General features: G+C 47.4%; 10 protein-coding genes across 10 annotated transcripts; 6 read left to right on the top strand and 4 right to left on the bottom strand.

The window, feature by feature from the left end:
• Nucleotides 1-510: 510 nt before the first annotated feature.
• On the top strand, nt 511-906 carry N7478_008236 (uncharacterized protein; the record flags this gene model as incomplete). The annotated part of the gene is made up of 1 exon (XM_056924450.1): nt 511-906. One exon carries the CDS (start codon nt 511-513, stop codon nt 904-906), a length of 396 nt encoding a protein of 131 aa, XP_056777176.1.
• A 572-nt stretch (nt 907-1478) lies between these two features.
• On the top strand, nt 1479-1953 carry N7478_008235 (uncharacterized protein; the record flags this gene model as incomplete). Its single annotated transcript, XM_056924449.1, has 2 exons — nt 1479-1553; nt 1642-1953. The coding sequence occupies 2 exons, from the start codon at nt 1479-1481 to the stop codon at nt 1951-1953; spliced, it is 387 nt and encodes a 128-aa protein (XP_056777175.1).
• Nucleotides 1954-2052: 99 nt separating this feature from the next.
• On the bottom strand, nt 2053-2968 carry N7478_008234 (enoyl-CoA hydratase/isomerase family protein; the record flags this gene model as incomplete). Its single annotated transcript, XM_056924448.1, has 2 exons — nt 2053-2669; nt 2737-2968. The coding sequence occupies 2 exons, from the start codon at nt 2966-2968 to the stop codon at nt 2053-2055; spliced, it is 849 nt and encodes a 282-aa protein (XP_056777174.1).
• Nucleotides 2969-3507: 539 nt separating this feature from the next.
• On the bottom strand, nt 3508-5180 carry adaB (chromatin-binding transcription regulator ADA2; the record flags this gene model as incomplete). Its single annotated transcript, XM_056924447.1, has 3 exons — nt 3508-3576; nt 3635-5020; nt 5088-5180. The coding sequence occupies 3 exons, from the start codon at nt 5178-5180 to the stop codon at nt 3508-3510; spliced, it is 1548 nt and encodes a 515-aa protein (XP_056777173.1).
• Nucleotides 5181-6049: 869 nt separating this feature from the next.
• On the top strand, nt 6050-8412 carry N7478_008232 (serine/threonine-protein kinase; the record flags this gene model as incomplete). Its single annotated transcript, XM_056924446.1, has 6 exons — nt 6050-6071; nt 6224-6379; nt 6457-7234; nt 7314-7729; nt 7785-8149; nt 8215-8412. The coding sequence occupies 6 exons, from the start codon at nt 6050-6052 to the stop codon at nt 8410-8412; spliced, it is 1935 nt and encodes a 644-aa protein (XP_056777172.1).
• Nucleotides 8413-9544: 1132 nt separating this feature from the next.
• N7478_008231 (coatomer subunit beta') lies at nt 9545-12502 on the bottom strand (the record flags this gene model as incomplete). Its single annotated transcript, XM_056924445.1, has 6 exons — nt 9545-10759; nt 10815-12083; nt 12137-12168; nt 12232-12253; nt 12308-12370; nt 12485-12502. The coding sequence occupies 6 exons, from the start codon at nt 12500-12502 to the stop codon at nt 9545-9547; spliced, it is 2619 nt and encodes an 872-aa protein (XP_056777171.1).
• Nucleotides 12503-13316: 814 nt separating this feature from the next.
• On the bottom strand, nt 13317-14161 carry N7478_008230 (complex I NDUFA5 subunit family protein; the record flags this gene model as incomplete). The annotated part of the gene is made up of 3 exons (XM_056924444.1): nt 13317-13380; nt 13447-13551; nt 13614-14161. 3 exons carry the CDS (start codon nt 14159-14161, stop codon nt 13317-13319), a joined length of 717 nt encoding a protein of 238 aa, XP_056777170.1.
• Nucleotides 14162-14614: 453 nt separating this feature from the next.
• Nucleotides 14615-17010, top strand: N7478_008229 (putative disulfide isomerase; the record flags this gene model as incomplete). The annotated part of the gene is made up of 4 exons (XM_056924443.1): nt 14615-14835; nt 14898-14979; nt 15040-16572; nt 16639-17010. The coding sequence occupies 4 exons, from the start codon at nt 14615-14617 to the stop codon at nt 17008-17010; spliced, it is 2208 nt and encodes a 735-aa protein (XP_056777169.1).
• Nucleotides 17011-17527: 517 nt separating this feature from the next.
• N7478_008228 (cytochrome b-c1 complex subunit 10) lies at nt 17528-18432 on the top strand (the record flags this gene model as incomplete). Its single annotated transcript, XM_056924442.1, has 5 exons — nt 17528-17530; nt 17719-17780; nt 18093-18146; nt 18217-18364; nt 18424-18432. 5 exons carry the CDS (start codon nt 17528-17530, stop codon nt 18430-18432), a joined length of 276 nt encoding a protein of 91 aa, XP_056777168.1.
• Nucleotides 18433-19655: 1223 nt separating this feature from the next.
• Nucleotides 19656-21515, top strand: N7478_008227 (amino acid permease; the record flags this gene model as incomplete). Its single annotated transcript, XM_056924441.1, has 3 exons — nt 19656-19914; nt 19981-20092; nt 20168-21515. 3 exons carry the CDS (start codon nt 19656-19658, stop codon nt 21513-21515), a joined length of 1719 nt encoding a protein of 572 aa, XP_056777167.1.
• Nucleotides 21516-26462: the final 4947 nt, after the last annotated feature.

The following is a 26462-nucleotide window of genomic DNA, read 5'->3' as shown; positions in this document are numbered from 1 at the left end:
GTCCATAGTCCAACTTGAAATTTGCCTATACACCATCATGTAAATGCCTTGGTAGGTAACATGTGAACATTGAAGCACTTGAGGTTACTTATAATTTTACTGCTTTCGAATGACTACATTTGATAAATCTGGTGCTTTAGTGATTCAACGTTCTATCATTTTATACCTATATAAATGAGGTAAGTTCTGTCAGCAATTGAAGACTCGGATGAACTGTGGCTGCTCTAGTCTTCTCAGACACAGAGCCTCATGAAACAACATCAAACATCTGACATCTTCCCGCAACAACTTGAAAACCCCACACTCAAAATATTTTGATACCTTACCTCATCCCAATCTTTTTCACCCTCGCTTCATTTTCTTCCAAACTCTCATTCTACGTCCAAAATTCATACCATACCCGCGTGGTATTCATCTCGCGGCGCAAAAGTCACGTACAAATTTCTCAGTTTATTCTCACTCGGTGCCCAAGAGCAAGAAGATATACTACCACCTCCGAATTTGCCACAAATGGCTACTACGGACATGTTCCAAGCGAACCTGGTGCCAAATTTCTCTAGTGTGCGAGGAGAAAACGTCAACGCGTACTTTCGATCATGTAGATTGATGTGGATGCATCTTCACCCTGGCGACGAGTACCCAACCGCTGCTCTAAAGAATTTCAACGAAGCATGCGCAATCCAGGCATACAATGGTCTTAAGGATGAAGCCCTAGAATACGCAAATCAGCTAGAGGACTTTCATCTATCGAACTGGGACATGCTGCAGATGGAGTTGAAGGGCCGTTTCCCTTACGAGCCAGAGGAATCCGAACCAGTATCTACCCGGGTTTTTGGCCTGAAACAGCATGGCAATACGTTGGATGCCTACTTTGAAAAAGCAAGAGACATCCTTTTTTGCTATTGAAGGCAATAGATCCCTGGAATTGATACTTTCTGTATGGTGGCTTCGGGGTCTCACCGACGAAAGGATCCGTGATCACCTGTGGAGTCAATGTGGTAGGCAAATGTCGGAGGGAAAACATACCGTGTTATCGACATCGTGAGAGGTATTCCCCAATATTACGATTCTGTTTAGCTTCCACCGTTAAGGAATTTGCTGGGACTGCTTAACTTCTCCGTGTGCTGGTTGATGGGGCGAGTCTATTGAGTGGTGATGGGGTGATTTATTGCAAAGGATTCATATGGGGTCTTAGTCAAGGGTGCGTCACGTTTCCACGGTTTCAGATAGTTTGAATGAAAGTTAAGCATGTTCTCTTCGTACTTTCGTGGTTCCTTTTTATGGGAGTATACTTTTGTCGTTATTTTTCTTATATCGTCCTGTATCCTGTATCATCCTGCCTTCTGAATTTTCCTTTATGGGGCCATCTACTTTGTTAACTGCAGAGTAAGGCCATCTAAAGTACTGTAATATGGTGGGACCTCTCACCTCACTTGTGCCGGTTTTACTACCACAAGTTTTGGTCACGTTCTCACACCATGTGGACCCCAAGCTACTCTTACACGCCACCCGCCACCGGTGATATTCCTCGCGAGGACTGGGAGGTTTTCCCTGTCAATTGCATTTCCCACTTCTACTTCAAATTGGGATACTCGGGGTGTTGATACCTATTTCTGCACTTCAGACACCTGTAGAATATAGTACTACCTTCATCGGCACTCTGGCGCGCAACGACTTTCAAACGAACTTCTATCAACCCAGGATTCGATGACTGGTATCCTGATGGCGCGGAAGGGAGAACTAGCGGAGCTTCAAGTGGAGGATTCGCTGAAACTGCAGTTTCTTCGTGGTTTGATTGATGAAGAGGTACTTACATTGAGCGGTGATGATGCGGGCTATCGTAAAATTCTCATTCGAGGTTTTATTCAAGGATGCGCTACTGGTATTTCTGCGGGTTTGAATGATTTGAATTATGGTGAAGCAAAGTCTCTTCATACTTTTATGGGGAGTTAAGGATTGCATCATGAAGAATAGCAGGACCAGAGCGACTCATATTCAACAAAATGTGAATTTCCACAGTCAAAAACCAGAGAACGAATATCAAAATCTCTACTACAATTTACTATCCTTCCAAACAGGCGCTCTCTTCTCCACAAAAGCCTTCAATCCCTCCTTAATATTCTCCCCATTATACAACCTCTTCATCCAATTCTCACTCAGCATCACCGTCGCCTCATCAGCCCCAATGCCCTCCCACCCAAGCTTGATTCCCTCCCGAGTAACCAGCACCGCATCAGGACTATTCCCCGCAATAGTCCCCGCAACAACAACAGCACGCTGAACAAGAATCTCATTGCCCTTTTCAAGAGATAAATCCTTCTCAATATCAACAACTTCATTCACTAATCCCCATCTCTCCGCTTCAGCAGGTAAGACATTTCGTCCTGTAAGCGCCATCTCCATGGCCCGTTGCTTTCCCACTGTTCGCACAAGACGAGGCAGTGCACCGGCTTGCGCTACGACGCCGCGCTTTACCTCTGGTAACCCGAAGACAGAACGGGAGGATGCAAGAACCAGGTCGCTGTTGATGATCATTTCGCTGCCTCCGCCGAAACAGAGACCGTTTACTGCGGCTATAACGGGCTTTTTACCCTTTCGGCGGGCGAGACCGCCAAAGCCGCTTGATGGTGTTGTTGCGCGGCCGTTGTTGGAGGCACGGTTGTTCCATTCTGGGATTTGTTAGTGAGGATCTTATGATTTTATTCGTTGGTTTTGGTTTCGTTGGGGTTTATTTACCTTTTAGATCTGCTCCTGCGCAGAATGCTCGACCCGTTCCTGTTATTATTCCTACTCGTAGCGAGGGCTCTTCGTCCATCCATTCCCAAATGTCGTGGAGGTCATTGTGACCTTGTGAATTGATGCAGTTTAGTTCTTTTGGTCGATTGAGCGTTACTAGGAGGACATATGGGGCTGGGTAGGAAAGGAGGGCGTGTTGAGGGGTTGGGGGTTGAATGGTGAAGTTCGGCATCTTGATTAGCACTTTTTGTGCTTTGATGTGTGGAATGGTGTTGAGCTAGAGTTTGCTCAAAATTTGTTATTTATAAATGCGCGTTGATGTCGAGGGTCAAATCTATTGATTGGAGTGAGTATTGATTTAGGTGACGATGTTGGAAATGATGGGGGTTTAGTGCGGAGAAGCTCCAAAATGCCGAGGGCCGATGTGGAGAGGATTCGGGTATGGATGAGCTGGACAAAGACTAGTGATTTTGGGGATATTTGGTTTTTAACGGCCGGGGTGTATTGGTTTACGTTCGTTTATGGGTATTTGATGTTTGGGTGCTCGGTTTCTACTAAATTATGTATTACGATCGATAGGAAAGGCATAGAATATTCCAATCGGTGTATCATTACCACCCCAGTGTCTTGGTATGTGAACACATCAAATCAACACCATCCGTCTTTCACGTTGTAAACGCCCCAAACATACATAAAACGCTTCCAGATCAAATCACAAATAGATGTCGACAGCAACAGAGACTCGGAAAGGTTCGCGCTCAAGCATCAAGCCTAAATCTTATTGATCCATCCACTATGCACCATGAATTCGTAGATACGGCTGGTTTTGGTGCCCTCGATCTAGAGAAAATTTTAGCTTGTTTACTGATAACCATTTTTATCAATTATTGGAACTCACCTTGCAGATCGCGCGTGCATCCTTCTTCTTTAAATTGCCGCCTTGTTTCATGGCCTCCTTCAGTAATGTTTCCTTGACAACCAGGTATGGCTTTGGCATCAAGCGAAGCATGTTACACACTTCAGCCTCTTCTTTTGTCAGGAGGTGCATGTCAGCCGCTCCTTCGCTATCCAGTTTCCAAGGTGATACCCCACTCAATGGCTGCACCACGTATTTCGTCTTGGCTGGTGTAGGTGGAGGGGCATCGCCGTTCATCTCAAGAAGACGATCAAACTCGTTTATTTCTGCAGGGTCGGGCTGTTTATGTGGGTTTGCAGCGCTCTGAAGACGTAGGGGAAGCTCGGGTGTTGTGAGTTGGAGCGCGGCAGGCGAAGCCTCAGGCACCTGGTTTTGCTTAGGTCGAGAGGTGGCAAAGCGATCGAAAGACCCTTGGGGCAGCATTCGCTGTACTCGTTGCTGTTTGTCCGCCTCGAACTTCTCGCCGGTTTTCAAGTCACCGATACCCATTTGGCGCCACTCTTGAAGTTGTGAAATCGCCAGGCGCAAATTGTGCTCGTATTCCAGACCATTATTGAGGTCCTCGAAGTCTTTCATGTTCATCATCCGAGCTAATGGTTTTGCTTTGGCGAGGAGATCTCGCTCTTCTTTCGAGCGTTTCTTCTCTAGCGCAGTGTTCTTTCGATACTCTAGGAGATTATGCTGAAAGAGGATCTTCTTGCGCTCTGTACGTGCTGTGAGTCGGGAGTTGTAGATATCAACAACAGTCATCTTCAACTCGGACTCCGCATCCATCTCTCCGTTAGGGCCAATGCCTGCGCCAGGTTCAAAGGCCATGTGTTGAACAGCCTCTTCTGCATCGTTCAAGAATTCTGTTTCGAACTCCAGACGACCGGGCATGTAGCCTTGTACTTCGTGACAAGCCGGTACACTGGCAGTGGGCTTCTGCTTAGGGGTTGTAGGGGGTGCAGCCTTAGCCGCCTCCTTGCGCTCTTCAATGCGCCGCTTCTTGCGCGACTGAAACTCTTCTTTGGGAATTGTATCCTGAAGACTATGATCCTCTGGATCGGCGCGGTCGGGAAGTGGGAAATGCGAGCTGTTTATATAGGTATCAACGTAGTGATCGCGTACTTCATCTTTGCTGCGGTAACCACCGATATGGTCGGCGATATCGGCCCAAGAGCCGAGTCCGTAGATCTCAGCGCCCTCGAGCAAGAGGAGCTCCTCATCAGCACCCCATTCTTCTTGAAAGATAGGGACGGAGTTTTGTTCGATAACTTGGAAGGGGTGGGTGGCAGGGTCGTGGTTCTTTGATTTCTCGCCAGCAGCGAAACAGGGGACACAGAGGTCGTATTCAGGGCAATTTGGGTGGGCGCAGGAGATACGGACCTAGACCGTGTATCAGTATTCCGTGATAAATGCGGTCGCATCATCCATATTCCCATAAAAGACTCACTGTTGATGTCACGTCGACCGAACACACGTCGCAATGGAACTTGGTGCCAGCTTCGGTGCCGCGCGAGGCGGTCTTTTTGCGTATTACACCCATCGGTTCTTGGGTCCTTTCATCCTCCACTGAATCCGAAGCCGTCGCGAAACCCCAAAATCGCCCTCCAGATATCTGAGAGGACAATGACTGATGTAGGTTAAGATTCCAGGAAGGAGGGAAAGTAGAGGTGAGGTTGACGTGATAGCTGGGGTAGGATCTCCGCGCAGATCGGGAGCGTGGGGAGATTCGATTCGTCGAAGGGTAAGAACACGCAGGGAACAAAGAGTCAATGCGGGACAAGGACAAATTGATAGGAAGAAATCAGGATTTTGAGAAAACAATTGAATAATTATTGGTCTGTTGTCTGTTTGAACTTGCAGAGATAATTCTCCACCCAATAACGAGTAATAGCACAGTGAACAACAAGCTTAAGCGTGTAATGAGCCGCCAAATCCCTTTTGTGGCGCAGTCAAGCACTGCCCTGTGGCTGGTATCTTACATAACCACTGCAATACGCAAAATAACCAAAGTTACAGCCCTATTGCATATTCAACTAACCCCCTCGTGTCACTCCCGAGTGGAATCCTCGTATTATCCATACACCCACTTCCCCTCTTTCTTTCTTCTCCCCTGGACAACTTCTTTCTAACCCTCGAACTCTCATAACTTCCGGTTGTTCTCTCCTGCCAAGAGAATTCACAGATCCGTCGAGGAAAATAGGAAACAACTGTCCCGCGAAAAAACAAACACAAGAAAGAGATCAGGATAGAGGTAGGATCGTCTCGCTGATCCTGTCCCGTGTGGATTGCAGAAAGGGAACTTTCAGATGTTGACTTTGTTTGGTGGCCCAGTCTACAACAGTCGTGGTCTTGGTCTTCCTTGTTGAACCGTTTTTGGAATAAAACAACAATATAACAAGACCGCCCACCATGTCCTGGAAGCTCACCAAAAGTATGTTCAGTTGGTCTCCCTATTCCCTTATCCTCCCCCCTCTTGATTATACAAATGTCGCCCCTCCGCGGTGGATCGGTGTGCATGAAGTGATTAAAGGGATTCCCAGGGGTAGAACACTCCGGCTAACATTCAATTTTTTTCTACAACAGAGTTGAAGGACACGCACCTTGCACCTTTAACAAGCTTTGGTCGTTCCTCATCTACTTCGACTATCAAGGGCGGCGAGTCAAATGGCGGTGGTGACGAGACACCGGTGGCCTCCCAGGCCCCGAGTATTGCTCCCACACCCTCGTCAAATGGCATTGGTAAGGCAGAACTTTGGAGTCATATGAGAAATTCCGGACAATCAAGAATTCCATGCTAATACTCATCATAATTGCAGTGGCTTCAGAATCCTTGGTGTCGCCTCCCGTGACGCAAGTCAACCCCGGCATTCTTATTGTCACACTCCACGAAGGCCAAGGACTGGCCCTCTCCCCTCAACTTCAGCAGATCTTCAACTCCCATTTCCAAAACAACTCCTACGCCCCCTCCTCATTGCGTCCGAGCACATCCTCTTCGTCTCATTCATCTCATGGCCAACCCGGTTCTTACATGCAGTCTTCCCGCCCGCAGTCCACCAGTGGCGGTATCAACGCAGCACCGACTATCCACGGCCGTTACTCCACTAAACACCTCCCCTACGCCCTCCTCGATTTCGATAAGAACCAAGTCTTTGTCGATGCTGTGTCGGGTAATCCTGAAACCCCGCTGTGGGCAGGCGACAGTACTGCCTTCAAATTCGATGTCTCACGGAAGACTGAGCTGAATGTTCAGTTGTATCTGCGCAACCCCGCGGCCCGCCCCGGTGTTGGTCGAAGTGAAGATATCTTCCTTGGAGCCGTCAAGGTCCACCCTCGTTTTGAGGAGCCAGGCACTCCCTTCGTGGAAGACCCCAAGCTGAGCAAGAAGGATAACCAGAAGGCAGCTGCTGCCCATGCCGAACATGAACGCGCACGGGGTCAGCTCGGTGCTGAGTGGCTGGATCTTCAGTTCGGAGGTGGCTCAATTAAGATCGGCGTATCATTTGTTGAGAACCGACAACATAGCTTGAAGATGGAGGATTTCGACTTGTTGAAGGTCGTTGGTAAGGGAAGTTTCGGCAAAGTCATGCAGGTCATGTAAGATCTTAGCCCTCCCCCCGCTCTCTACTTTACCCCCGTTTTTGAATCTCATACTGATCGCTATTTGGTGAAACAGGAAGAAAGATACCGGCCGAATCTATGCCCTCAAGACCATTCGCAAAGCTCACATTATCTCCCGGTCTGAAGTTACACATACACTTGCAGAACGTTCAGTACTTGCGCAAATCAACAATCCCTTCATCGTCCCCTTGAAGTTCTCCTTCCAGTCACCAGAGAAGCTGTATTTCGTACTGGCATTTGTGAATGGTGGAGAATTGTTCCACCATCTGCAAAAAGAACAGCGATTCGACATTAACCGGGCTCGTTTCTACACCGCGGAACTCTTGTGTGCTCTTGAGTGTCTCCATGGGTTCAAGGTTATCTACCGTGATCTCAAGCCCGAAAACATTCTACTTGATTACACTGGCCATATCGCTCTATGTGATTTCGGTCTGTGCAAGCTGGATATGAAGGATGAGGACCGTACCAACAGTAAGCATTCTTCCCTCCATCGTTATTGAAGATATTTATTAACCCGATTTATCAGCATTCTGTGGAACACCCGAATACCTTGCACCTGAGCTTCTACTTGGCAATGGCTACACCAAGAGTGTGGATTGGTGGACCCTGGGTGTCTTACTTTATGAGATGCTTACAGGCTTGCCACCCTTCTACGATGAGAACACCAACGAAATGTACCGCAAGATCTTGCAAGAGCCTCTCACATTCCCAAGCAGCGACATTGTACCACCTGCTGCTCGTGATCTTCTGCAACGTTTGTTGGACCGTGATCCCATTCGCCGTCTAGGTGCCAATGGTGCAGCTGAGATTAAGTCTCACCACTTCTTCGCCAACATTGACTGGCGCAAGCTGCTGCAGCGCAAATATGAGCCTAGTTTCCGCCCCAATGTGGTATGTCATGATTCCCTCTCAAAATAATTATAAATCACAACAGATGTTCTAACCTCTTATCCCAGGTTGACGCCCGTGACACCGAAAACTTCGATGAAGAATTCACCTCGGAGAAGCCACAAGACTCATACGTCGACGGTCCCGCCCTGTCCTCAACCGTACAGGAGCAGTTCGTAGGATGGTCATATAACCGTCCTGTGGCTGGCCTCGGCGATGCTGGTGGCAGTGTCAAGGACCCGTCTTTCGCTAGCATCCCCGAGTAAACCGCCCACAGGGAGCGGAAAGGAAAAAAAATGGAAAGAAAATTAAAGCTGGATTTGCTTTGGCCTGCTTGATACATCGACTAGATCGAGCGTGATCATGATCATTCTGCGATTCGGGCCTCATAGACACGATTCTCCTTTGTACTGTGTTTTTGTCTTGACTCCTACATATCACCAACAATCTTGATCATCGCTTTTCGTCGTTCTTCCTTTCTCGATTCTTTCTCTGCTTGGTTTTCTTGTTTCTGTTTCTGTTACTTTCCATCCCAAGGAGTCCGTGGCATCCTGGTCTCGGCGTCTCTGCCAATATCCGAGACTTGGTTTTGTTTTTTTTAACATTTTCCATTTATCTTTCTTGTTCTCTCATATTGTGTCCCTCTTTCCCATTGAGCGCTTTGATTCTTTTTGTCTCCTGGTGATTCCATCTCAGCGTCATCGAAACCCTTTTAGGCAGGCTCCTTCCAACCCTTGTTTTTTCGTTCGACATTCTCAAGCGGTCGTTACCTGTTGTGTCTTGTCTTTCTGTTGGTTCGGGTGTGAGATTCCTCTTTTTTCATGTATACTTGAAAATTTGCAATGGACAATGCCAAGTACATTTTCTGATCTGAATTCCGTGACATACTATGGTCAACCCAAGTAGTTAACTCTTGTAAGAAACATGGCAGAATTGAAAATGTTAAGGTGTAGAGAACGTATTTACCCATCACTACTATGGTATGGATGGAATGAATATACGTATTAAGTATTGCAAAATTAAGTATTGAAGCGCGATCAAGATTACTGTCTCTATCATGATGTATGAAGCGCTGGAGCTTTTTAAAGCGCAGGACTCATATATGGTGGTCATACTTTCATAAGGTACGAAGAGTATACCTCCAGGAAGGGTTGTTGAAGGTCTAAGGTTGATATTGTTGATTCACTGATACCTATCACATCTTCCAATTAGGATCAAATGTGGAGGACGTTGCAGCAATTAATAAAGGAAGAGCATATAGAGAAAAAAAGGATCAAATAATAAAAAATAAGTTAGACACACGTTAGGACGCCGCTCGCATCAATCAAAAACGATAAATGATGTCTTCTATCAACACTTCTTCACCCGAGAACGTACGAATACAAGCCGAGTCTCTTTTTACTCTTCATCATCGTCAACTTCGGCTTCAGCCTCCTCCGCCTCAGCGGTATCAGCCTCTACCTCAGGTTCACCATTCGCTGCGCTCTCAGGCTCCTTGTCATCATCCGCATTGATATCAATCAAAGACTCGGATGACGGGGGCTCAGGAACAACACCCTCTTTCTCCATGCGGATGTACTCATCCCACTCTGGGAACAGGTCATCATCAGTTGAGATGATATCGGGAGCACCGGGTGGAACACCAATCAAACGAGCAACCTTGGACTTTCCTGTGCTCTCGAGAGACTCCTTCCACTTAACAACGAGTGCCGGGGCACTGCTGGGCTTGTACGTTTGGGCGAAGAGAACAGCCTCGGCGACTCGGTTGGTCTGAACAAGTAAATCGATACAGCTATCGATGTCACCGAGAGACCAGAGCGTGGAGAAAGCAACGTTGTGCAGGCCAGATTCCGAAGCCTGGGTAACCAGGGCGCGGAGACCGGGGCGGTTGTTACTGGCGGTGTGCAGGAGGAGAAGAGAGCCTACGTCCTTAGCTTGCGTGAAGCATTCTTCGGCGAGAGAAAGGTTCCAGGCGGCCAGGGCGGCGTCACCTAAGCTCTTGTACTTGTGGGTGTTCTCTACCTTGGCCTCGCGGATGATCTCAAGAGCTGTTGTGAGATCGTTCAGGGATAGAGCCAAGTCGAAGCGGTGCTCTGGATCTGTGGCAACTTCAAGGGCCATCTCCTTGTATCCTTGGCCCTCGAGGAAGCGAGCGACCTTGTTCATTTGGTCTTGGGGAACATCTTGGAGAAGGTCCGCGGCGGCTTCCATGTCTCCGCGCAGAACGACGGTTTGGTACTCAACCATGCTGAGAGAGAGACCGAAAGAAGTAACGCTGAGGGATTTGTCGACGAGATAGATTCTACCATCGCGGGGCAGGTAGCCCAGGATGTATGCTGGCTGGTCGAAGTGGGAGATTGAGTAGGTTTGGTCACCCACCAGGTAGTTCATGCGGTTGGCGGAGTTGACGTAGTTGAAGATATCTCCAACCCAGGTGGCGCTGACAACGGTTTCGTTGATAGAAGCGACGAGTTCAACGGCTGCTTCGACTCCATCTTCATCGGCTTCTCCGTTGTCCATGCCCTCGCGGAAGGCGTCCTTCGAGTATCTCAAGACGTAGAAAGCATCCTCGCAGGCCAATGTAACAAGCTCACCAGATTCAGACCAGTGGACCTATATACAAAATTAGTCTATCGTGTTTATAAATGATAATTGGCTGTGAACTTACGCTCTTTGGGTCAACCTCAATTCGGCGAACCAAGCTACCAGACTCCCAATCGAAGAAACCAATACCGCCTTGACCCTTAACACCGAGAAGAACACCGGAGCTCAGGCCCTCTGCTTGGAACCCGACATCTAGACCACCACTTTGTTCCTTGAAGTTCTTGTAAATCTTGACACTGGTTGCAGATTCGCGGATAGCGAAGTCATTGCTGTTGTCTTTGGAACCCCAGGCGAAGTCCAGACCTTGACCGAACAGGCGGTTTCGGAACGCTAACGATGTGTATACAATCCACTCCCCGTCACCGCAGATGGAGACAAAACGTCCATTGGGAGAGTGAGTCAGAGTCTGGGGGTATACCTCACATGTTCCCAAGTCCTTTGTCGCCAAAATGAGGGGTTCGCCGTCCTTGACTGTCTCATCGCCACCTTTGATGAGTGACGACACAACCTCGCTGTTCTTTGCCCAGATAAGCTTTCCAGATCCGTCCATTGAAATAGCAGGCTCCTCGCGACCCATTTTGACGACGACCGCACCATCGTCGAAACCCATGGCAACGCCCTGTTGGCCCCTTTGGTAGGCTACACACCATGCTCGCTCCAAACCATAGCTTAGTGATTGTTCGAGGCGGTAGGTGTTTGCGTGCCAGATCTTAATTGTTCCATCCTCAGAACCTGAAATAATCACAGGCAATTCAGGGTGGTAACAAGCAAAAGAAACATTGCTTGTGTGGCCCTCCAATGTAGCGACAAGAGCTTTGGTTGTGTAATCCCAGACCTTGATGGTCTTGTCGTCACTAGTAGTCAGGAGGTATGGCTTATCCGCGCCAGGATAGTAGTCGACATGGTTGACACCCTTAGTTTCGTGGGCCTCCAGAGTCGAATTGGGGTGTGGGGAGCCGAGATTCCAGATCTTGACTGTTCTATCCAAACAAGCGGAAGCAAAAGTATTGGTGTCCTTGGGGTTAATCGACATTCCCATCACGTAGTGGCTGTGACCCTCGAAGACCTGGACACATTTCCAGCTCTTGTCCCAATCCCACAACTTAATGGTCATGTCATCACTGGCGGTAAGAATATAAGGAAGGGTTGGGTGGACGACAATAGAACGAATATAATCGGGGTGCGCTTCGAAGGAGGTGATTTTCTCGGAGGTGTTGTAGTTGTAGACACGAAGCTGGAAATCATCCGAGCCGCAGACAATCCAGTTCTTGCGCGCAATGAATCGACCAGCACGAACGGGGACATCGGTGATCTCGAAGGTTTTGATAATGGACTTAAATTATCATGTCAGCTCGGTGCAGCGCAGTCTGCTGCTTTAGAACATACCTGTGTCTCGTATGACCAAATGTAGACGTGACCTGTTGCCATTGGGCATTAGCATAAGGGAGATTTGCGGCGATGACATCCCTTCGAAAACATACCGCTGTACAGTGTAGTCAAAATCTAATAAAGTATTAGCAGTGAACTGGACCTCCGAGAAGTATCATTCAAGCTTACCCAGGGCTCTGTGGGGTGGAAATCAATACCCTTCACCCGCTCGGAGCGGGCAAAGAGTTGTCTCTGTATCCAACCATTGCTGTCAGCAACCTCGCCAATTCCAGTAGTGAACATTCCACCAAGTCATCTCCTGTGCCGCTAAATGCAGCTGCCACCTCATTGACTGGATCTGCGTACCTTGATGTCAAGCCGCATGTTGTGTTGTGTGGGGGGTAGGTGTGTTTGTGTGATGCGACGGTTGGGCGTGCACGAGCGAGGAGGTATCCGCGAGCCGCTCAGACAGCCCGAGGAGTAATAAACAGATTAAATCTCAAAGTAACCAAGGAATCCTGCGAGAGAAATACAAAGCTTTTCCAGGCCGGAGAGAGCACTTGAGCTGGATGGCACTCAGGGACAATGTATGTGTCCACAAGGGATTCCCGCTCTCACCGCCTTCCGCATGATTCGAGATCTGACCCACGTACAAATAGGCCACTAGTAAGTGTAGGTGCAGATATCTAGTATACAGAGTATATTCATCTCTGATCTTTTGATATTCCTAAATGTTTTCCTAGTGTGCGGTGCACTTCGGGGGTCACCTCCAAGCCGAAACACCTGGGAACCTGCATCAAATTAAACTACACCATCTGTTAACTAGTGCCGAGCTACTATATATCCTAATCTTGCTCTATACCTAGCCAGTTACCCATTTATTTACTTTGAATCAATGCGTTATATACTACCAACCAAAACATTGATGCGATACTAACCTCTAGGGCTCAAGTAAATCAAATGTCTACACATTAGCTAGGTAAATACATAAATGCCTGTAAGAACTGGGGCTTGAGCTACAGGGGCAATAATTAATGCTGCAACCACTGGCAGGTTGTAAGATTAATAATCTTTCACGTCATCAATTGCATTCAGCAGTCAAAAGTTCAAATTAAAAGTGAGAAAAGATATTTATTCGAACATTCAATCCTTTAATAGTTACAGAAACTGGCATTCGCGGCCTTTTTCTAGGTATCTCTTAGTTACCACGCTCAAAGTAGGTCCACTGACCAGGAGCGGGCTTCTCCTCCAGCTCTTCCCAACTATAAATCATATGTCAGTTCGTAATTTTTGAGCCAAAAGAAAAAGACCATTCAGCCACGACTTACACCTTGGCCTTGTAGAGTTCATCGACAAGCTGGGACTCGGCTTCGGCGACCTGGACAACCTCCTCGATAAGACCAGCGCCGATCTGTTGCTCGATTTCAGAGATCCTATTTTCACTGTTAGTTCTTGAACTTGTTGGAACAAAATTGATGAATAGAGTGTCGCGTACTGAGAGGCCTCCAGGGCAGGCTCGTTCTCCCACTTCATGGCAACTTCGAGGAAATCACTGTGGTCGTTGGCCGATTCGCTACCCTCCTCAATGATTTTCTTCCACTCAGCCTCTTCCTCCGGAGTGCGAGTAGGACCCTCGGTAGTAGCGGAGAGCTTCTCGCCATCCCACTCCTGACCGCGCGCATTATCTGTAAAATCCCGCTCTTGCGAAGCGGCGTAGGCGAAAGTGCCATTCTTAAGCTGGAGTTGAGCGAATCGCTCGGGCTCGGCGCCCACGGTCTTCTTCACGCGCTCCAACCATTCCTCAAATCCTGGAGGCTTCTGCGATTCAACGATTTGGAGACGGTGGCGGGTCAATGCCTCGACGGACTGGCGGTAGGCGGAAGATTCGGGGAAAGACTGCAGCTTCTGCAGGGTGTTGGTGTAGAGGAAGATCAAAGTCGGGCGGGGACTTGGGTGAGTGATAAGACCAGTCAATCCGGTAGGAGCAAAAGGCTCCAGGTACCGGGGCTTGACATTGGCCAACAGTCGAAATGTAGACCTCATTGTGATTGTGGTGTAATTGGGGATGGAGGGTTTGCTGATTGCGGAGCGCCCAATTGGCCAGGGAGCAAGTTCGACGGTCGGGACCCGGATTAACTCAATTTCCTCCCCGTACACTCAGACGCAGGGGCAGGCCACCTTTTTATTAACCACTTTATCTTCTTCACGCGCGCTTAAGCCGAAACTTCGGTGTGTTGTCTTATTTTGTTCTTTTAACGGCTCAGGGCCTGGTACATCCTCCCTGCTGCTTTCAAGCGTCCCCCCCCTCCTATCCCGCGAACCATCCCGCGCTACGATTCGCCTCCCTTTGTCCAATGTGCCACCTGTGATACTTCGCAATTCCTACTCTTTCGCCCCGGTCCTTCGTTTGAACAGCCTCGAAAATCATAAGGGGCTGACCTTGTACTTTCCTTCCGATTTCTCCCTTTTCGGATCAATATACCATCTCCCGCCACAATGAGAACCTCCTGGTTGGGGCTGTCCCTTATCTCTCTATTAGCCGGTCCGTCTTTAGCTGCTCCTTCGGACGTTGAATCGAGCGATGGAAACCGACTTCAGAAGAGAGCTACCAAAGGGGTTGACCCTGACGAGCCCTCTGTATTCAATGGTCTCGACGTACCCCCGCTTGTCCACCTGACTGCGGACAATTTCGACGAGCTCACAAAAGATGGCACTTGGTTAGTACTCTATACATTCAACCTGTCTCAATGGTAGGGGAATTCGCGGCTGATTATCACAGGATGGTGAAACACTATTCTCCCAATTGTGGTCACTGCAAGAAGGCTGCTCCTTACTACCAAACCGCCTACGAATACTATTACGTGAGTGATGGACATTTCCACAGAACTGATATCAATACCATATACTCATATACAGCCTAGACCTCGAATCCCGTTTCACCAGCTTCGGCGAAATCCCCGGATCCCAAATCCCTCAACTCATTCACGAATTACTATAACTTCCACTTTGCGTCTGTGAACTGTCTCGCCTACGCCGATCTTTGCGAGAAGCTTGGGATCACAAACTATCCAACATTCGGCTTCTACGAAAATGGTGTTCAAAAGGAGGTTTCTATTGGCGCAAAGAAGATTTCAGCCCTCAGCAAGCTCATTGAAGAGAAGCTTGAGACCATCAAGCCTGGATCTCGCCCTGCGTCAGGTATTAAGTTGCCAGAGGTTGGCGCCACTCGCGTAGATTCCACTGCAGAGCCAGACTCTCAGGTTGTCGAGGACGAAGACCAAGAGACGGTTGCAAAGACCGGGGAACAACAGGAGCTGATCTCAGAGAAGGGTTCTGGTTCTCCTGTCGATACCAAGGCCACCGATTACACTGTCTCCAAAAACAAACCTGGGAGCGCCCCTCCTAATCCGCAGGGAATATCTGTTGACTTGACCGCTGAAAGCTTCCAGAAGCTTGTTACCACCACTCAAGACTCCTGGTTCATTAAGTTTTACGCTCCTTGGTGTCCTCACTGCCAGGCCATGGCTCCAAACTGGCAGCAGATGGGTAAAGAAATGAAAGATACTCTGAATGTCGGTGAAGTAAACTGTGACAGGGAGCCCCGCCTCTGCTCAGACGCTCGCGTTGAGGCTTTCCCCACTATCTACTTCTTCCGAGGCGGCCAAAGAGTCGAATATACTGGTTTGCGCGGTCTGGGCGATCTGCTCTCTTTCACCAAGAAAGCCATCGGTCCCTATGCGAGAATCGAAGATGTGGATGCCGCAACGTTCAAAGAACTCGAGGAGACTGAGGAAGTTCTGTTCCTGTACTTCTATGATCACGCGACAACTTCAGAGGATCTCAGGGCCATGGAACGTCTCACTCTCAGCCTCGTGGGCCATGCTCGCATCGTTAAAACTAGCAGTGCTGCTTTGGCGGAGCGATTCAAAATCTCCACTTGGCCACGCCTCTTGGTGGTCCGTGATGGTCGCCCCAACTATTACAACGCTCTTGCTCCCAAAGATATGAGAGATTTCCGACAGGTTCTTACCTGGATGCAAGCCGTGTGGCTGCCAATTGTTCCGGAACTCACAGCTGCAAACGCCGAGGAGATCATGAATGGAAAATTCGTGGTTCTTGGTATCCTCAGCCGTCGCCGTTCCGATGACTTCAAGCAGTCCAAGCGTGAACTAAAGGAAGCAGCGTCCGAGTGGATGGATAAGCAAATTCAATTGTTCAAATTGGAACGTTCCGAACTGCGCGACTCTAAACAGCTGCGTATCGAGGAGGCCGATGATCGAGACGACCAACGCGCTTTGCGAGCGGCCAAGAACATGCGTATCACTATCCGTGAAGATGACAAAAAGCCCGTTCACTTTGCCTGGATCGACGGTGATTTCTGGGAGCGATGGCTGCGTACCACCTACGGTATCGACGTAAGCAACGGTGACCGCGTCATCATCAACGACGAAGATGTAAGCTCTCTCCATTGACCCTCTTGACCCTCTCTGAAACGATCCTTTAATACTAACTTCTCTCAGAACCGCCGCTACTGGGACCTTGCCTCTAGCGGAGCACCCATCATGGCCTCGCGCACATCGATCTTGGAAACAATCCCTCTTGTCATTTCTTCTCCACCCAAACTGTCCCCCAAGTCCACCATCGGTACTATAGAATCCTTCTTCTTCTATACACGATCCTTCCTTAGCAGCCACCCCATCCTATTCTTCATTCTCTTGGGTCTGACAGTGGCGGTGGCAACCATCTTTGGCCGTGGACGTTTCTTGCGCCGCACTGGCCTTGGCCGTGGTGGAATCCTGGGCAACTCTCCCAGCGCCGGCAGTGGTGGCTTTTTCCACCTTGATGGGAAAGAAGGATTGTTAAACGGAGGCTCGACCGGAAAAGTCGATTAATGAGAGCATGCACAGTTCCGGTGTTTGGCTGCACGGATTCTTATATTTTCTTGTTTTCCCTCTTCTCAATTGTATTTGATTCATCCCAGGCTGTTTTCATATTGTGCAGTCTCCTGGTGTTTGCATGTTCGAATCTGGGGGTGTTGTAGCACATACTTTTTTTATTACTGTTTCATTCTGTCTTCATCCCAATGACCAATAAAGAACACAATTTCTCAATTCCCTCTGTTCCAGACTCATTACAGTAAGATCATTGCGTATTGAAGGTATAGACAAATGGCACTTTAGTATTGTGGCAGCTCACCTGGGCGGTTGGCTATATACATATATGGCGGCCTCCGGCTATTTCAATCAATTAAGCGATCTCTGATTGGATGAGCGTCTCTTGGTCACGTGAACTCATGAATACTGAGCAGTGATTGGCTGGAGAGTCGGGCGCTCCCGGTTTTCGTCGACCACCAAAGTGCCAGCTCCTGCTCTCCAGTAATTGTCCCACGACCTGCCCTCGCTGACAACAATGGTATGTTGCTATCAATTGCGTTTATTCATGCGAATATTTTTCCCTCTCCTGAATCGATTCCCGGGACTCTCACGGAATCCGCTCAATCTGAGCGCTTCGTGTCATTGAATGCGACCTCCCGGGATAGACACGGAACGTACGACCGCTACTTAGAATCAACTACTGACGCGGACTTTCTCAATTGATAGGTTTTCACTCCTACTCTCCGCCGCGCTGCGGCCCAGGCCACCAGCTCTGCCTTTGCTCCCAAGTGAGATTCCCGGACCCCAAGCCCTGATTACCGACCCTCCGATTCTACGCCAGACCAGTCTTCCGAGATGGACGATAGTCGAGAACAAGCAATCACCGTGTCGAATAAGGAGTTACAATCCATGATTCATAGAACGCCTACTTGTGCCATATATGCTCTCCCACTCAGTGGGGCTAGACCATGGATGGCTTCAAGGTTCTGGCGGACTGTGCAGTCATCGCAAAATCGGCCATCTCGGGAGATACTGTTCTTGGAGCGCCACGAGTTTCGGATGAAAGAAAAAAAAACAGACGACTAATATCTCTTGTGCAGGATTGCCATCCCCCGCCGTGTTGCTGGCTTCGACCTGACCAGCGCCATCAAGGCGTAAGTCTACCCCATATAACCCGAAGTTTCTTGGCATTATCATATCGAAACATATCCTTACATCTCACAGTGGTACTCTTGCCGGTTCTTTCGGTGTCTTCGCCGGTACCGCTGCCCTCTTCATGCTCGGCGAGGTTCCCCGTGTTCGCCGTGATATCCTCCAGCAGTTCCCCTTCCTGGACACCTACTTCGACCGCACCATTGCCCCTGAGGACAACGTGAGTCTATCCGCACGAACCTTTTTCAAATCTTTGCCGAATACTAATCTCTGTGATAGCCCTTCTAAATTATACCACTGGGGTACATAAATTGGTGGCGACAGGTGATCAGCCCCTTATTGATGAAGAGGCTGTGTGTAGAATAGCGATGAAAGTCCCTTATGTTTTGAATAGCACATAGAGGCAGCAGTTTCCAACCAAATCCATGGTTAATCTTTTTTGTGGATATTATTTATGCCGATCTAGACCTCTAGAAGATCCGGGTAGGCCGTATAATCCTTTTAATAACCATGTGGTGCCCAGATAGGATAAGGCCCACAAGTATACCGACCTTCATCATCTGATATCATCTACCTCGCACCAATTTAGATAGATACTTAGAAAAGCCATTAAGCCATCAAATCTGAAGTCAGTTGATATCAAGTAGCCCAGATTCCTATCCAGGCAAGTCCATCCAGATAGACAAAGTATACCAATGTCGTTGATACATGCACAGGCCGGAACGCGCGAGGCTTATCTCTGGCCCCTGATATCATGGACTGATAACGTACTTCTCGCCTCCTGCGACGCTTCGAGCTTCCCTGATAGGTTTGGGCACTTTCCTGCCAAGCTAATCAGGGTAGCACGGATCTCATCTTTCGATCGAATGACAAGAAGTTTAAGTTTTGAGACTACGAATCACAGCACCGGCCGTGCGGAGAAGCCCATGCGCCCTGCCCAAATCATGAATCAACTTGGACTTTTACGAGACAGCGGCTCGCTTAAAGATTAATCTATCGCAATAACTATGTGTTTAATCGGCTGCAATTATTATGCAATCGAATGTTTTTCGCGTGCTTTTCTACACCATGTGGAGAAAGATTGCGATTATGTCCACTTTCCTCGAGGCTTGTTGTCCCTGTTCGTCCCACCCCTCTTTTTTTTCGGAATTCCTACTGGTCTTCCATGGTCCCACTAGATCGGGTTGGATGGGGTGTGGTTGGTCCCAGTCTTGAAACAAAGTAATCCTACTGCTGCCGTGACAATCGCTGAAGCGCGGGGAAGCCGTCCAAGCTACCGTCATAGATAACAGCCGAGATGCTCCTAGCTTCCTGGCGTGCGATAATGTGGCTGCGGATCATTTAAATCACGCCCAAGCCCTCTCGTGGCCATGGTTTCCCACTCTATATCAGTGATACATTAAAGGCGCATTGCTATTTTTGGTTCATAATCGAGTCTTCGCATACTCTGTTTCTCTTTCGAGCCTCACTGTCCTCGGGGTTATTCTTCATGAACATATTTCAATACAAAGATGAGTTCTGATTTATCTCCATCTGGCACGAAGCAAACATCCGATGTGTATAATGATGTTCATCATGCCCCTGTCACGTCCGTGCTTGCGGATGGCGATGTTATATATGCGGACCATGAAATGGACGCTGATGAGCGCGTGATTAGAGCTCTGGGGTATAAACAGGAGTTCAAACGCGAGCTTTCTTTATGGACTACTTTTTGTATTAGTTTTTCTGTTCTTGGGTTACTTCCATCGTTCGCGAGTACAGTCTATTATGGTACGTTCTTCCGAATTCTCATGCGGATGATTGATTGATCTAGCTAACATTCTCTCGTTTTAAAAGGTATGGGATACGCAGGGACAGCTGGCATGGTTTGGGGGTGGCTCATCGCTATGATATTTATTCAATGCATTGCCTTCTCAATGGCGGAGCTATGCTCTGCTATGCCTACAAGGTATGCAAGCCCCGGGCTTTCATCGCTTCTCAATCATGAAAGATAGTAGAGCTAACGCTTCTTGTGTCTTTCCAGTGGCGGGTTATACTACGCAGCAGCAGTCCTTGCACCTCCAGGCTGGGGTCCCTTCGCCGCATGGCTTACAGGATGGTCAAACTGGATCGGACAAATTACCGCAGCTCCCTCGGTTGACTATGCCCTGTCTGCAATGATTCTAGCAGCCGGATCAATCACCAATCCAGGCTATGTCCCAACAAATTGGCAGATATACCTTCTAACAGTCTTGATACTTATCATCCACACCGTGATCAGCAGTCTCCCCACAAAGCGCGTTGCCCAATTCAACTCCTGGGGCTCAACATTCAACGTAGTCGCACTCATAGCAACAATCATCATCATCCTAGCAATGGTGAAAACCAAGCCAAAATTCACAAACGCCCACGAAGTCTGGAGCGATATCAAAAATCAAACGGATTTCCCGGATGGCGTCGCTGTACTCATGACTTTCGTCGGGGTAATCTGGACCATGTCCGGATACGACTCGCCCTTCCATTTGAGTGAGGAGTGCTCCAATGCAAACGTTGCTTCACCCCGTGCGATTGTTTTAACCTCCGGTGTTGGCGGTGTGATGGGTTGGTTCTTACAGCTTGTCGTTGCATACACGGTTGTTGATATTGATGCCGTTATCGATTCGGAGCTTGGACAGCCATGGGCTTCATACTTGTTGCAGATCCTGCCACAGAACGCTGCGCTGGCCATTTTGGGATTAACCATTGTTTGTGGCTTTTCTATGGGTCAGGGATGTATGGTTGCCGCTTCGCGTGTGACATATGCCTATGCTCGCGATGACTGCTTCCCTTTCTCGAAGTACTGGAAGAGCGTAAACGCAACTACACAAACACCCGTTAATGCCGTTATCCTGAATACTGTTCTGGGAATATTAATGTGTCTCCTCGTTCTAGCTGGAACTGTCGCTATCGGTGCTCTATTCTCCATCGGTGCCATCGCACAATTCGTCGCTTTTATCATCCCCATCTTCATTCGAGTTTTCTTTGTTGGAACACGCTTTCGCAAGGGTCCGTGGCATTTGGGTCGCTGGGGTCCTCTTATTGGTGGCTTGGGTGTAGCATTTGTGGCGCTCATGGTGCCCATTCTGTGTTTGCCTAGTGTTACGAAGGGTGACTTGTCGCCGGATCTGATGAATTGGACTTGTCTGGTTTATGGTGCACCTATGTTGGTTATTATCATATGGTGGTTTGTTGATGCGCACAAATGGTTTAAGGGGCCGAAGGTCAATTTGGAGCATGCTATTCATCCTGTGCATGATGAGCCTGAAGTTAGTGAGGGCGTGGAGCCGGGAAATGTTCAGGTAGCGGCGGATGCGAAGGGGTCCGAGAAGTCGGATGAGCCTCTTCCAAAGTAGTACATATTGTTGTCAGAATATTTAGTTCAATTTCCTGTTTTGTATATATTCTTTCATTGGACTACGATGCGAGTGCGTCGTGTGTATAGCTAATATCTCTTCTGTGGTAGCCGGTGGTCGAGATTTTCACACCCCATATTCGCCTGTCCTGAAGCAAGTGCAAACTAATTCTCTAATGTTCATATTTTCAAGGCTTATTTTGCTGAACATTATTATAATATCTTATTCTTTATATTGATCATAAATAATCTCTTAACTCATGAATTTCAGGTTCTTATTTCTGCGATGATAGAATTTGGCCTTTGAATCCACACCACTTCCAAGTACCTCCATGACAGTCACTTGCTTTATTTGCCAACCATCTCTGAGGTTTGTATTTAGAAATCAAGTTGGTACAGCTTTTAATGTTCATAGAGCTCGTCAGGTGCGTTATTCAATATTTAATTCAATAATGTACGTGAATATGCTTTAACCTGAGGGACTAGTAGTAGTCGACATATATTTCTGATGAGCCCTTTGACGATTCCCACATTTTATGAGACAATTATTATCTTATTTTTTCGACCTTGAAAACTTGAACTATTTAGAGACCAAAATTGTCTAGACCCACGTGTATCTTTGACACCTTTCAAGTTCTCCATTTAATTAAACTCCAAAGTGGATTTGTGTATATCGCTCCACAAGGCTGTCAAGAAGTCTCTCCACAATGTACCGCTGGGTCTGAAACAGAAACATAAGTCAATGAGAACATGCCATGAGGCCAATGATTTCAAGTTTTAGAAAGCCTTTATAGATTCAGTTGGTACGTCCTCCTAAACATACTATTTTCGCTTTGTTTGACTGTTGCAGTGATTGCTTATATAGCTAACCTCGGATCATGTACAGCTATGGGTGACTTTGATAAACCCCAAAGGCTTCATTCTGTTTATTGTATCAAAATAAAACCTCTTTTTATCCGAATGTATATTCTTTCATATAAGAATCAACGGCTAGACATGCATATGCAAATAGCCGATTAATTCTGCCTACATACCCACCTGCCAGCATCGTACATCGTACATAGTACAATAGTACCATGACGCAAAGAGATATGCAGCACTAGTAATGAGATCTGATCCCACCCACATAACCAACGAAAACTGACAGGCATGCTCGAGCCCACTCAATGCAAGTACTAAAGTGGGCGATCACCGAAACCTAGCCCAAACACCATGCAGTATAAATGTACAAAGTATATACGCAATCTTAAAGTATTAGGTACCCCAAACCTCGCAACGAGGAACCCAAAAAACCACACCCAAAGCCACCTAGAAACCAACCAAAGCCCTAAACACAAAACAGAGTAAGCCAGAACAACCCTGCTACAAAAACTGACCCGCGTCTTGTAAAAAGTTCCAAGCCGAACTCCATCTCTTCATCTCGATAGGGTACCCTATACATCTAACCCTCAGTATCCATCCATGTACGCTGGGATCCCCGGGGAGAATCCTGCGAATAGATCCACCGGCTCCCCTCCCCCCAGGGCCCCCTGAACAGGTCCCACAGCTGGCGGTGGGCACTGGACATGGATGCAACGGAGAAATACTCTAAGCCGATGGGACACACAGATATGCTTAATCTGACTCCAGATGGGGGGCATCCACATTCCCCCCTCTTTCTTTTCTTTTTTTTTTCTTTCTTCGGCGTTTCCCACCCCCCTGACACGAGGGTGTTGGATCCACATCATCTACTCGATGGTGAACTCTATCTCCAAACGCTCTCCAATTAATCTAATACAAATACGGTGTGGAATTACAGCTATTAAGTTTTTATTTGGGGTTGGGGCTATCAGGAATCAAATCAACCCGACAGTATGTAGTAATGTACGTACGTACTCACCGTCCACGTCCACGGCGTGTAAGTACTTTGCCCTGAGCCGCGGAAAAACCAAAAAACCCAAAAATAAAGAAAAGAAAAGGAAAGAATTAAAAAAACTTTTGGTTTCGGATAATTTGAATTTCTGATTTCTCATTTCTCTGACTGTATCGTGTTCACCCCTATTTTTAGTAGTATATAGTACGTACCAAGTAGCCCTGTAAGGATTACATATTATTTTTATTCGCGTGAAGCGAATCGAAACAAAACAAAACAAAACCCCGGTGAGATAATATCACTCAACATGGTTAATCCTGCTCGTTCGATTCGTTTCGGTTCGGTTCGGATGCACCACCTATTTAGGAATTGAGCGCGTTTTCCCTTGATTTCTGGGTGCCAGGCGGCCGATTGATGCGTGAAAGGCACAGTACACCGATCGACAGTGTCAGGAGGGTCTGCGACTGGTCTACCTTGCCGAGGGATGATGTATGCGGTTCCTGGGATGCAATATTTGGGTTCCTCGCCACAGTTCCTTGCTGGTGGATCATTTCGTGGCTGTTCCTGAATCGGGGACCCATTTCCCGAGGGACCGAGGGACTGTCACTGGATACGAATCTACCCAGGTGACCAGTGACAGTCGTTAATTAGTCTATATTGGGTCACTTTGGCTTGGTTGGGAGTAAAATTGTCGCGGTAAGCGAGTGGGTGGTGGAGGCGAAATATCAGAAATGGATTGAATTGATTGATTACATTGATTTGCCATGGGGTTTTTGTTGGCGGATGAAGATATTCCTGAATCGAGGAGAAAAGTTGGTACGGAGATGGTAATTTTGGTAATTCGGGGGGCTGTGGAACCGTTTTGCCATTTTACGGGCCCGCCACTTTGAGAGGGAAATCACAGAGAATTACGGGCAGCTGGGCACCTGGGCAGCACACTATGAAAATTACATCTGGTTAACTCTGTTCAAGGTTCATTCTTGCCATAATGATTGATGTCTACTCTCTTTCTCATGTACTGCGTACATAGGGGCGAATTAATGCATATCGTCGGACTCTAATACCCAATCATCAAAGACTCGATCTGGTAGCATGCATGGTTCAGGCAGCCATGGTCGTGGACGAATTTCGATTTTTTTTCTCCAGATTTTCACTTTCTCCTTTGGTGCATTCCATTACACATAACCTGATGAATGTTTTTTTTTTGCAAACAGTAATATGTCCCCGTATGTGAATTACATACCCGTCCACGGTTTAACTCATCCTGTGCCGCAACTCGTACCATTGCCGCTGCGACCATAAAACACGGTAGAAGAAATCATAGCAAATTATCTCAACCTGCTTTTCTGAAGGATGAAATTTAAACTTATTTTGCCTTCTGCTGTTTTACTCCATTGAAGTCTATACCACATGACGTGGCTAGTACCAGAGCAAAGAGGAAAATAGACTTGCTATTGTCAATTGATGGTCTTTCCACGACACCGAATACAATATTCGCCCCAATACAGTAATTTTTCAATTTACCTTTATGGAATTCCAAGTCCACGGTTACAACTACCGTATAGCGGCTAATAATGTTAAAGTGACTTTTTTGCGGCGCTCCCTAACCCCCCGATCCACCTTTCAAGCACATGGCGGAAGATTTTTTTTCTGTTTTGGCTTCATTTTATTGAATTTTGATAAATGGTGAAAAACACTAATTCTCGGAGCGACGGCGCTAATTTACATACCGAGCCTGCAGTATAGTTCTTTGTAGTAGTACCTATGGAGAAGGGAGTAGGTGATCTGTTAAATTTTATATTGTATGTGAGCGTATCAAGACCATCCGATTTTAGCGGGATGCATCCGAGGACCTTTGGGATGAGAGTAAAATGAAAAATAAAAAATACTGAACAACTTCTCTGAGCCTATGAGGTGGGTGGCGTCCGTGATCCTCTTGTCCGCTAGGGTCCGTGGGGGGATTTTATTGGTTGTTGGGGTTCTGAAACTCGGCGATCCGGACTTGGCTTTGTGCTGTTTTCCGGCCTATGCCGGCACAAGGCTCCTAATGTCGGATGAGTTGCTTGGTGTGGTTGGGTGGTTTTATCGGAAGAGGACTTTATTTTGAATTTCAATTTGCTTTTCTGTTGGGCTTTGGCTTTGGCTTTGGCTTTGAATTTGAGAATGGGGCCAAATACTACGTCTACATATTTCATGTTGTTCCTTTTTATTCTTTTTTCTTTTCTTTTCGGTACTGTAGATATTCATACGTACCGGCAAGTATTTTCATACTAGCTGAAGGCTAATATTGAATGTCTTACCATGGCAGTTCTTATTAGTAGAATATTCATGTCACCGAGTCAAACGGGCCGACTGGACTGGACTCGACCGACTCACCGTTTTCTCATGTCCTCGTGAGATGCTACCACGACCAGTTCGGCCGAGGTATTCCCTTTCCGAAGAGACTAGGATTGGCGGAGACAATTAGCGGAAATCGACATGATCTCAATACCGCCGCGCGCTATTTTGTAATGAATGCCACTATGATGCATGGTGAGCCTGACTACTGTTCTTCCGGGTCGGGATATAGCCCTACTGGCGGGGACTGAACAGATTTACGGAGTATGCTGTCGGCAGCTGGGGGGCAGCCGAAGGGATTGCCGCGGGTCCAAAAAATTGAACCAAGCTTTACATTAGCACGCAGTACAGTAACTAGCATATTATGCTATCTGTCCATAACCTGTATGGTAGCAACTAACCGGCCCCACAATTTTTCTTTCACAAAAATAATGAACCCTCGCTTACGAGGGTCCGCCACCCATATGGAACAGATCACCCAAATGGAACATTTTTGCTAAATCGTACTACAACTACTATTTACCACACCACCATATAGTTAATTAATTAACTAAAAATAATAAACAAATCAATCAGCCATTTTAATATTAGAATACAAAATCAAGTTAATTTCCCCGGCGTTTTTTGGCTCTTCCATGCTTCCTAATTTCAACCAATATCTTCTTCCACTTCCGCTTCGTCTTTTCTTGATCGGCTTTTTCAGTCAATTTATATTCTTTTAGCTTCATTTCTTTGATCTGGCTTGAATTGATAATACCA

The sequence above is a fragment of the Penicillium angulare genome, assembly GCF_028827245.1.
Source record: "Penicillium angulare strain IBT 27051 chromosome Unknown utg000005l_segment0_segment0, whole genome shotgun sequence".
Lineage (NCBI taxonomy): Eukaryota > Fungi > Ascomycota > Eurotiomycetes > Eurotiales > Aspergillaceae > Penicillium > Penicillium angulare.
This window is presented reverse-complemented; position numbering and strand designations above follow the sequence as displayed.